Source organism: Hylobates moloch, unplaced genomic scaffold (assembly GCF_009828535.3).
Source record: "Hylobates moloch isolate HMO894 unplaced genomic scaffold, HMol_V3 SCAFFOLD_20, whole genome shotgun sequence".
Classification (NCBI taxonomy): Eukaryota; Metazoa; Chordata; class Mammalia; order Primates; family Hylobatidae; genus Hylobates; species Hylobates moloch.
Window position 1 is genome coordinate 53,784,640 of NW_026652295.1, and position 12,284 is coordinate 53,796,923.

A 12,284-nucleotide genomic window follows, 5' to 3' on the forward strand; every position below is an offset into this window, starting at 1 on the left:
CTAGAAATGTAGAATTCTATCCTGAACCCAGGGGAACATTTTTCTAAATATTCTTATGAAATAGATTAAGTCCAATTTTGCATTTTAATACACATACATACACATAATTTCACTAATGAACTGACCGCATTTTGGTGAACAACTTAAGGGAATTCATAATTAAGTTAAATACGATTAAATGTAGTGAAAACTATTAAAAAGGACGGCAAAAGTTTCATTCTATATGATTCAAAGAGTAAATCATTATTTATCTACCTGAACAGTTTCTTCTTTTCCAGAATATTTTCCAATTTGGGTTTGCCCATTGATCAAGATCCCTAAAACTGGATGTAAGGGCTTGTTTTCAATTTGTTGGTCATCAATATATAAAGTTACATCTTGCTCTGTTACTAAGAGACGAATTTGGTGCCAGCCTTCATCAAACAACGTCTACAAAAAGAAAGTGTGGAAGATTGATAAATAAAGCCCCTAACGATATTTTATTTTCTTTGTTCTTACTCCCTTGTTCCTAGCCATTGCTGACAAACTTCATCCCACACAGACTGACTGTATTATACATTAATTCACCCTGATCCAAGGTAGACCTCATATGCTATCCACCAGTTCTTTCATTAATCTTTATCTGAGTTCCTATTACATATTTCAAAGAAATTGTGTCAAACAACTTACTAATGCAACTACCTCAAAATCATAAATGAGTTTAATAATCTCTGAATCCAAATGGCTTCTCTCCTTCCTCATCTTGTTTATTTCATTGCAACTTTGGGCCCCATAACTCATCAATCTTCCTTGATAATCTCACTCAACTTCTGGAATTCAAACAATCTTGATCATTTTCATTTATTCCTCTCTAGTTGTTCATTCTCTCTCTCTGCCTCTGAGTGTTCTTCTCCCTCAACCTACCCTTTAATGAGGGCATTACTCATAGGTCTATTCTGGACATTTTTCCCTCTCTCTTTGACTCATCCATTCCTCCAGGCCAATTATCACTGCTATGTAATAACTCCCATGTCTACACTAACAGCCTGTACCTCTCCTATGTGTGGGTCCTATAATTCTAATACTAGGTAGAATAATTTTTCAGGATGTTTCACAATTAGCCCAACAACGTATGCAACAAAATAAACTTGAACTACCCCCCAGAGTTTTCTTCTTGACCCCATTTCCCTACGTAATAGCATTCTCCAAACATAAGTTTCTTTCTTCGAGTTGCAGTAACTAACCAGATGCAGAGTTCTACCCAGTATATTTCTTCAACATGACTCAAATTCATTTCTTCATTTTCATTGTCACTGCCATAATTTAGGCTCTTGGAACTCTTGTTTTACTTCAATAATTTTCAAATCTGCCTAGATCTCTGACCCTTTCATTTCCAAGCCATCCTTCAGACTACCACTAGAATTAATCTCTCTCCCTACAGTTCTGTTAGGGGAGATGTTCCATCTTATTAATTTCTGTATCCCCAGGACCTGGCCTAATTTTAGATAAAATTGAAAGTATTATTTATGGACAGAAGAAGAAAAAGAAGTAGAGAAGATTGCCTTGACCGTGACACACTATGGTCAAGACCTTTTGATGAAACATTCACTGAATAAAGTCCAAACCACATTATATGGCTTTCCAGGCTCCTCATAAATTGGGCTTACAGCTAGGTAGCTTTTTCTTCCATGCATCTTATACTCTAAACACAGGAGAGTCACTTTGCATTCTCTAAATAAAAACCCTGCATTTTATTACACACATGATGACTCAATACTGAATCATTTATTTAATGTGCCCTTATATCCATCTCCATCAAAATGCTATACATCCTTCAAGGTCCAGTTCAAAAATTATTTCACTTATTCAGATTTCCTCTTATTTTATGTTAGAACACATTTTCCCATCCACACTCCACTAACACTTTGTACTTCTATTTGATACCAGTTGCCTTGAATATCCTATTGGAAATACGCTCTTTGAAGGTAAGAAACATGCCTTATTCATTTGTCATTTCTTACACAATCTGGCACATTGGCTTTAATGAAGACAGCAAATAACAATTTTTTTAATGTAATATACTTACTAAATGAAGAAATCGCATACTTTATATATATTACTATATATATTTCCTAAACTGTGTAATATGGCTTTAGACTATCATCATTATAATAATGAGCAAAACTTACTTTTATTATCACATCTGGATTCTGAAAACATGATTTTGAAAATAAACTTTTTCAAGTTTATATATTCTATTAAATATGTATTCCATTCGGGGAAATAAAATGTCCTCCTAAATTAAGGTAAATTTCATACCTATTATGTATCTGGTATTTAATATTCTAACAGATATGTCTTCATGTAAATATCCTGTAGAACATGGCAGTGTAAAACAGACCAATATGGACTTTGACGTCAACTAGACCAAAATTTAATTCCTGATGTCATCACTTATTAGCTGTTCTACTTTGAGGGAGAACTTAACATCCTTGAATATTAGTTTGTCTGCAAAATGGGAGCAATGGTTTCTTTATTGGATGGCTATTATAATTAAATGTGCCTGGTACCTAGTAGTAGGCACTCAAAATACGTCAGTTCCCCTCAGCATTTGTCCCCATATTGATCAAGAAAAAATTTTCCTTTCTTTGTTAGTTTTCTTCAACACAGAAACATTAAATTTAAAGTAAAAATATTTCCAGTCATGTTAAAATTATAGCCCTCTTTTCCCCAACACACATAAACCCAGTGGTGCTTCCCCATGAATATCGTAATCATGGTATTATCCCAGGCATCTTTACCTTAACTTGAGGGTTAGCAAAGGTAACCACTTGTGAGCCATTAATTACACTGGTTGTTGTAAATAATAAGATTTTGTCCACACCATTTAAGGTAACTGCTATTTGTGGCCTTCCATCAATAGTTAATATTCTCCATAAATCCCAAATTTTCTTGACTTTAAATCTTTGAGTAGACACAAATACATACGATGGAGGAAGACCTTCTGGGAAAACATTGCTAGAAAAAGAAGAGCAAGTGTAAGCTTAAAGAACTCTTGACATGTCCATAGACATATCCCCCCAAAAAAGTTGTGTCAACATATAATGCATACCTTGTGAGTTCTGATAAATTAACTTTTGATGTTACTTCATATCCTTTTATCTTTTTTGGTGAAAGCTGTATTCTTTTCTTAACCTTTTTATTTACATCTAAACCTAAAAGAATATCAAATCCCCTTTCATCACGAGCTGCCACTGGAATTCGTGTTGGACAAACAGATTCTATAAAGCAAAAGCAATAAAAGTTGATTAATCATGGACTACTCAAAAAATAAAAGAAAAATCAAGGGAGAAATACTAGACCATATAGTATTCTATAATTAGAATTATAAAATCTACATATGTATAGTATCTAAATGTATATGAATACATTTTCTGAGAAAATGTAGAAGTATTTTACACATTTAAGAGTGAGATCTTAATATGCTTTTTTCTCTAAAAAATGAGGGATAAAAGTAAAACAAAAATATAACATAAATATTTGTTAATGTATTGTCTTTAGCAAAAAATTGAGACAATAGCAATATGAGACAATCTAACACCTATGGAAAAGAAAAACAATGGAACAGGATTTATGATTCTCATTAGGATTTCCTATTAACTAGTCATACAACTTTGGATAATGCTTTTAATTTATTTAATTCAAAAATGAACACTAAAATTCTTTTCTTGCATTCTTAGCATTTAAGGGGTAAAAAGTATTTTCTTTTCTTGATTTTCTTTCCAGTTCAAGCAGCTTATATTTCTATAACTCAAATATCATTAGTCTGTCTCTCTGGAAAAAACTTAACCTGGGTCCCATCTATTCATGAAAGTTCTTCAAATGGACATATTTTCTCATCTATAATTATATATTAATCATATGTATAAAGAATATTTTCTTAAGAATAATCATTAGCACTACATAGTCAGCTATATAGGTAATAAGTATGATATACTTTAGCTGAAGAATACAATAACTGAAAAAGTTTACTAAAGATGATTAATAGCAGACTTTAACAAGCAGAGGGAAAAGAATCAGCAAACTTAATAATTGGTCATCTGAAATTATCCAGTTAGAGAAACAAAAAGAAAAAGGAATGAGAAAGAGTGAAGAAAGCCTAAGAGATTTATGCAACACCATCAAGCACACCAATATATGCATTTTGGGAGTTCCAGAAAAAAAAAAAAAAAAGAAGAGGGTGAAAAGGGGACAAAAAGCTTATTTAAAGAGATGAGGCCAACAACTTCCCAAATCTGGAAAACGATATGGACACTCAAATTCAAGAAGCCTAATACATGCTAAGTTAAACCCAAAGAAATCCACATTGAAACACATTATAATCTAACTGTCAAAAGTTAAAGGCAAAGATCACATTTTGAAAGCAGCAAGAAAATAAAGAGACTTGTTATGTACAAGGGAACCTTGATAAGACTATCAGCAGATTTCTCAATAGCACCATTGCAGGCCAGGAGTGGGATGACATATTCAAAGTGCTGAAAGGAAAGAAAAAACCTGCCAACCAAGAATGCTATGTCTGACAGAACTGTTCTTCAAAAATGAAGGAGAAATAAAGACTTTTCTAGATAAACACAAGCTGAGAAAGCTCATCACCATCAGACCTGCCTTATAAGAAATTCTCAAGGAGTCCTTCAAGATCAAACAAAAGTATACTAAACAGCAACATAAAAGCATAAGATAGTATAAATTTTTCAGATAAAAGTAAATATATAGACAGACACACAATACTATAATACTGTAATAGTGTACATAAATGACTTTTAATTCTGGTGTAAAAGTTAAAAGACAAAAGCATTTTTAAAAACTGTAACTTTAAAAATATGTTAACAGATATAAAATATAAAAAGATGCAATTTGTGGCATCAGTAACAAAGGACAGATAGCAAAAATATAGAATATTTATATGTAATTTAATTTCATACCAACTTAAAATAAATTGTTATAATTACATGATGTTTCATGTAACCCCTATGAGAACCTCAAAGAAAATACCTATGGAAGATAAATAAAATGATAAAGGGCATCACTACAAAAAAAGCAATAAAACACAAAGGAAGACAATAAAAGAAAGAAAGAAGGACAAAAAGCTACAGGAAAGACAGAAAATAATTACCAAAATGCCAATAATAATTTTTCCCTATCAGTAATTACCTTAAATGTAAGTGATTATACTCCTTAATCAAAGTACATAGAGAGGCTGAATTGTTTAGAGCTACAGATCCAGCTATATACTATCTATGAAAGACTCTAGCCTGGGCAACATGGCAAAACCCCATCTCTACAAAAACAAAAACAAAAGCAAACAAACAAAAAAACAACAAAATTAGCCATGCATGGTGGCATGTGCCTGTAGTCTCAGCTACTCAGGAGGCTGAGGTGGGAGGATTGACTGAGTCTGGGAGGTTGAAGCTGCAGTGAGCTATGATCATGCCTCTGCACTCCAGCCTGGACAACAGAATGAGACAAAGGAATGGGAAAGGAGAAGGGGAAGGAAGGGAAAGGAAGGGAAGGGGGAAAAGGGAAAAGGGAAAGGAAAAGAAAAGAGAAAAGAAATGAAAAGGACTCACCTTAAATTTAAGGACACACATAGGCTGTAAGTGAAAAAATGAAAAAAGATATTCCATGCAAATGGTAGCCAAAAGACATCAGAGATGTCTATACTTATATCACATAGTACAAAACTATAACAAGAGACAAAGAAAGATATCCTATTATGATAAAAGGGTCAATTCACCAGGAAGATATAATAATTATGATTATATATGCAGCCAACATCATGGTAACAAAAATATGAGGCAGACATATACAAAACTGAAGGGAGAAATAGACAGAAACACAATAATAGTAGAGGATTTCAATAATGATTAGAACATTCAAACAGAAGATCAATAAGGAAATAGAAGACTTGAACAATACTATAGACCAAATGAACCTAGCAGATGCATAGAGAATATTCCACCAAACAGCAGCAGAATACACATTCCCTTCAATTGCACATGAAACATTCTCCAGGACAGACCACATGTTAAATCACAAAACATGTCTTACTTAAGAAGGCTGAAATCCTACCAGTATATTTTCCAACCACAATGGAATAAAACTAAAAATTAACAACAGGAGGAAAATTGAAAAATTCACAAATATGTAAAAATTAAATAGCACACTTTTGAATAGCCATTAGGTCAAAGAAGAAATCAGAGACAAAGTTAGAAAATACCTGATGACAAACAAAAACACAACATCCAAAATTTATGAGATGCAGGAAAACAGTACTAAAAGAGAAGTTTATAGCAATAAATGCCTAAATTAAAAAAGAAAAAGGATATCAAATAATCAAATAAACAACTTTATACCTCAAGGACCTACAGAAAAAAAAGACAAACTAAGCCTGAAGTCAGCAGGAGGAAAAACATAATTTAGATTTAAGCAGTAATAAATAAAGTAGAAAATAGAAAATAGAAAGAAATCAACAAAGCTAACAGTTGCTTTTTTGGAAAAATCAACAAAATTGACAAACCTTTAACTAGATTAAGTAAAAAGAGAGAAGACTCAAAACAAGAAGTGAAAGAAGAGATATTACAATTGATGCCACAGAAATAAAAAGGATTTCAAGTGACCACTATGAACAACTATATATCAACAAATTGGTAACCTAGAAAAAATGAATAAATTTCTAGAACATATAACCTACCAAAACTGAAACATGAATAAATAGAATATATGAACATACCTATAACTAGAGATTAAAGGAAATTAAATCAGTAATCAAAACACCCCAACAATAAAAGCCTAGTGCCAGGTGGCTTCAGTGGTGAATTCTACCAGACATTTAAAGAAGAATTAATGTCTGTCTTTCTTAAGATCTTTCAAAAAATTGAAGAGGAGTGAACACTTCTAAACTATTTTTATAAGGCCAGCATTAACCTGATATCAAAGCCAGAAAAAGATACCATAATAAAATAAAACTACAAGCCAATATCCCTGATGAATATAGATGCAAATGTCCCCAATAAAATACTAACAAACTGAATTTAACAGCACATCAAAAACATCATACACCATGACCAAATGGGAATTATCCACAGGATGAAAGATAAAATCAATAAATGTGCCATTGACAGAATGAAGGAAAAGACAACATGATCATCTCAATGGAGGCAGAAAAATAATTGACAAAAATCAGCACTATTTTATGATAAAAGCCCTCAACAAGTAAGGAATAGAAGGAAACTACTTTAACATAATAAAGACCATATTTGAAAAGTTCACAGCTAACATCACACTCAATGGTAAAATGTTAAAAGCTTTTCCTCTAAGATGAGGAACAAGACAAAGATACCTAATTTCACCACTTCTATTCAACATTGTACTAGCAAGAGGAATTAGGCAAGAAAAGAAATAAAAGGCATTCAAATCACAAAAGAAATAAAATTATCTCTGTTCACAGATAGCATGATCATAAATATAGAAAACCCTAATGATTATACATAAAAGATTCCATGCCAAAAAATGGTTAGAAGAAACCAATGAAGCAAATTTGGAGAATACAAATTCAACATATAAAAATCAGTTGTGTTTCTATTCAGTAACAACAATTTAAAAAGAAAATTAAGAAAATAATCTTATTTATAAAACATAAAAATAAAATACTTAGAAATAAACTTAACCAAAGAATCAAAAACTTGTACACTGAAAACTACAAAACATTGATAAAAGAAACTGAAGAAGGAATAAATGGAAATATATCTTGTGTTCCTGGATTGGTAGACAATATTATTTAAAAAGTCCATACTGCCTAACTTGATCTACAGATTCAATGCAATCCCTATAAAAATCCCAATAACATTTTTTATGGAAGTAGAAAAAGCATTCCTAAAATTTATATGAAACCTCAAAAGACCTCAGTCAAAACAATCTTGGGAAACAAAAACTAAGGTGGAGGCCTCACACTTCCTGATTTCAAAATATATTGCAAAGCTAGAGTAATCAAAACAGTATGGTAAAGGCATAAAAACAAACATATAGACAAATGGAACAGAATAGAGAGCCCAGAAAACACTCTTGCATGCATCAATGAAATTATCTTTCACAAGGGTGGTAAGACTGCCTGACGGGGAAAGGATCTCTTCAATCAATAGTGCTGGGAAAACCAGATATCCACATGCAAAAGAATAACGTTGGACCCTTATTTTACACCATACACAAAAAACAACTCAAAATAAAGACTTAAACATAAGATCTGAAACTATAAAATTTCTAAAAGAAAACTAGGAAAAGCTTCATAACATCAGTCTGGTAATGATTTCTTGGATTTATTCCAAAATCACAGGCAACAAAAAAAGCAAAAATAGACAACTGGGATTACAGCAAACTAAAAAGCTTCTGTGCAGCAAAGGAGAAAAAAACACTGTTAAAAGGCAATCTATGAAGTGGGATAAAATATTTGCAAACCATATATCTGATAAGGGATTAACATTCAAAATAAATAATAAACTCCAACTCAGCAACGAAAAAAACTGATTAGGGAATGGACAAAGGACATTTGTCCATTTCTCCAAAAATGACATACAAATGGTCACAGGTATACGAAAAAATGTCCAACATCACTAATCATCAGAGAAATGCAAATCAATACTACATTGAAATGTTACCTCATACATGTTAGGCTGGCCATTACCAAAAATAAAAAGAAAGAAAGAAGGAAAAGAGGGAGGGAGGGAGGGAGGGAGGGAGGGAGGAAGAAAGGAAGGAAGAGAAGGAGGGAGGGAAGGAAGGAGGGAGGTTTCAGTCAAGCAAGATGAAAAAGTTCCAAAGATATGCTGTACAACATTGTGCTTATGATTCACAATACTGTACACTTAAAAATTTGTTAGGAGACTAGGTTTCATGTTAATGTGTTTTATATGAGGGGGAAAGAGAAAAATGAAGAAGAAGAAGGAAGGGAGAGGAAAGGGGAGGAAAAGGGAGGAAGAGGGAGGAAAGAGGAGGAAAAGGGAGGAAGAGGGAGGAAGGGGGAGGAAAGGGGAGGAGGAGGGAGAAGGAAGGAGGAGGGAGGAGGAAGGAATAAGGGAGGGAGGAGGGAGGAGGAGGGAGGAAGAAGGAGGAGGAAGGAGGAGAGAGGAGGAGGAGGAAGAAGAAGAGGAGGAGGAGGAGGAGGAAGTAGTAGTAGTAGAAGGTAGAAAAAGAAGTAGTAGTGGAAGAGGAAGTGGTAGTAGTAGAAGTAGTAGTAGTAGTCGTAGTAGTACTAGTAGCAGTAGCTGCAGCAGCAGCACAAGTCTTTTACACAGATAAAGGAATCATCACCTATCAGAGAAAGGAAAGTATTAGAGACAACTCTTCCAGAGAAATAATAGGTCCATAAAGATGAAATAAACTGTGGGAAATATCATTTAACTCAATAATATTTTGTTCATTGTGATTCAACTACAGCAGAGTATAAAAATAAACAGTATTAGGAAATGGTCATCCTACATGTTAACACTTCAACGTAGAAGTTAAGTATGTGTCAAAGAAAAAGCATGTGAATTTGTCAAATGATTCAAATACAGATTACATGGTTTGTGGCTGTTGTAATATAGCAATGTTTTAGTTTAATGTATTAATCATACTCTAATACAGTATAAAAGGTCAAGTGTAGGCTGGGCGCGGTGGCTCACGCCTGTAATCCCAGCACTTTGGGAGGCTGAGGCAGGCGGATCATGCGGTCAGGAGATCGAGACCATCCTGGCTAACATGGTGAAACCCGTCTCTACTAAAAAATAGAAAAAATTAGCCGTGCATAGTGGTTGGCGCCTGTAGTCCCAGCTACTCGGGAGGCTGAGGCAGGAGAATGGCATGAACCCGGGAGGCGGAGCTGGCAGTGAGCCGAGACTGCACCACTGCACTCCAGCCTGGGCGACAGAGCGAGACTCTGTCTCAAAAAAAAAGTCAAGTGCAGAACACCCATATAAATTCCATAAGTGCATTTTCAAAAACATTTTAAAAGATGTCTATTGTGCAACAGATATGTGAACTGATGAGACATATAAATTATTTACATCTTTTTGAGTGTGGATGAAAATATATTTGGCAAGATTTCCATTTTGATTGTGTTTATAGATGATACATTTTAGCTAAAAGAATGTTTAACTCTTTTAAGCACATCTACTAGTTAGAATCATTAAAATAGGATGCATTTACCAAAATACAGATCCACAGAAAAAGTCTCCGAAGCAAATATTGAACAAACATTTTATCAGTTACATTTATATTTAAAGATAAAAATGAATGGTAAGTGAAATTTCTCCAGGAAAAGTCTGTTTTAAGAATGAAATATACCTGGCTTCAAAATCAAAGAATTCCAACTAATATGACCACATATTAAAAATTTAAATCCCACTGGCCTGTTCAGTATGATAAATGTCAACAAAATCTAACTACTAGAGATTCATAAAAAGAACTGTGGTGGTGATTTGTACTTATTACGGCACCTTTATTTAAAGCTTCATGGAAGAAGACGTTTAATTTTCTACAGTCTCTTAAATACGAAAATTTAAGAATGTTTTTCTCTACCATATCCCACAAGCAAATATGAAGAAAACAGAGGAATTAATGATATAATTTGTTTCCTAACCCATAAACACACAGGATTATTTGTCAAATGTGAAGCCACCTACCTTGGGAGTTTTTGTAGACAAACTAATATTCACTTTATATGAATATTACTTTAATATAGTACACTAAATTCCTATAACATTAAAAAATAAGAGATATAAAAAATTACTCTCCTCTAAAATAATCTGAATATTAGCATATCTATGCCATAATAGGATTAATATTTACCAAAACTGGGACCTTCTCATACCATGCAGTTATCATGAACATGAAGTTAGATTTTATGAAATGATATAAACATAATTAACAAACTGTTATTTTCAAATGTTCTGTGAAAGGGAAGTTAAGCTTTTTAAAGTGCAATTTTAACATGTTTTCCCCCTAACTTTAAAAATGTCAGTAATTTGAAGCTTTTTTTCTGAAGAAATAATGAAATTCTAGCTCAGAATTATGTACAAGAATATTCATTTTTGTCATTTATATTAGCAAAACTTAGAAATAAACTAAATGTACAAAAACAGGAAAAATTTAAAATAAATTACAGTAGGAAATTTTCTGCTATCCTGTGAATAGAGTATAAAAATTTTATACACAAGAGTATATAATACAAAAATAAAGTATGAAATTATATATGCAATAGTATCTTGATTTAGGCAGAAGGATAAACTAAAACACACTGGGGAAAAAAAGGAAAAAAACTAGAATGTAAAGTACATAAAAACTCATTAACAGGGGTGATATGATTATATGTGATTTATATATATTTTTATTCTTTGTGCCTTTTTTTCTACAATTTCTACAATAGACATGTTATAATTGAAAGGAAAAATAATAAATGTTACAAAATATTGTATTTTCCATACATAGATTTGTAAATAATTTCTAAAAACCAAAATTTATCCTAAATACATATAACACAAAAAATTTATGCTCACAGTATAAATATAATATTTATAACATTATAAATGTTGTAACATTATAATTGGCATTAAATATAACAATTTACACTAGTGTTAATGAAGAAATTATATCAAAATGTAAAAAGCACAATTATTAATTGCTTCCCAAATTATATTAAGGCATTTTAAGGCTTACCTTCACAAAGTTTCTGCTTCATCACTTCCCTTATTTTGGATATTGCAATATAGTCTTCCACATAAAACACATAAGTAGACGAAGGCTTGTTGGCAATAGCTCTAAGTTCAGCATCTTCTGTTTCTGAACCAACACCAATGGCAAATAATGTTATCTTACTATCCCTTGCTGCTTGAGCTGCATCCTTGACGTCATCTTGAGATTTGCCATCCGTAAGTACCACTGCTATCTTAGTCAGAAATCGTGAGGACTTGGCAAAAAGGTAATCGAGTGCAAACTGGATGGCCTTCCCTGTCCTTGTGTTTCCTCCTAAGTAGAGTATGGATTCCACTGCTGCCGTCAAATGTTCTCCTGAATCATAGCTTCCGAGAGGAATCTCCAGCACAGGGTAGTCACTATATTGAACCACTCCAACTTGAATAAACTTCGGCCCTATGTCAAAGTTTTTTGTGATATTGACAAGCCACTTTTTCACTATTTCAAAGTTTTCTGGGCCAACACTATAAGAGCCATCTAAGATGAAAACTAAATCTGTCGGAGCAGTACGACAACCTAAG

The 12,284-nt window shown here is 32.9% G+C and overlaps 1 protein-coding gene across 1 annotated transcript in view; it reads right to left on the reverse strand.

Moving 5' to 3' along the window:
• Positions 1–12,284, reverse strand: part of COL21A1 (collagen type XXI alpha 1 chain) — a 197,528-nt gene that overhangs the window by 108,300 nt on the left and 76,944 nt on the right. Inside the window, exons 3-6 of the mRNA XM_032141032.2 lie at positions 11,728–12,279; positions 3,092–3,260; positions 2,781–2,997; positions 256–429 (exon numbers count right to left, since the gene is read on the reverse strand). Coding sequence (XP_031996923.1) covers positions 256–429; positions 2,781–2,997; positions 3,092–3,260; positions 11,728–12,279 — 1,112 coding nt within the window. The remainder of the gene's footprint in view (positions 1–255; positions 430–2,780; positions 2,998–3,091; positions 3,261–11,727; positions 12,280–12,284) is intronic.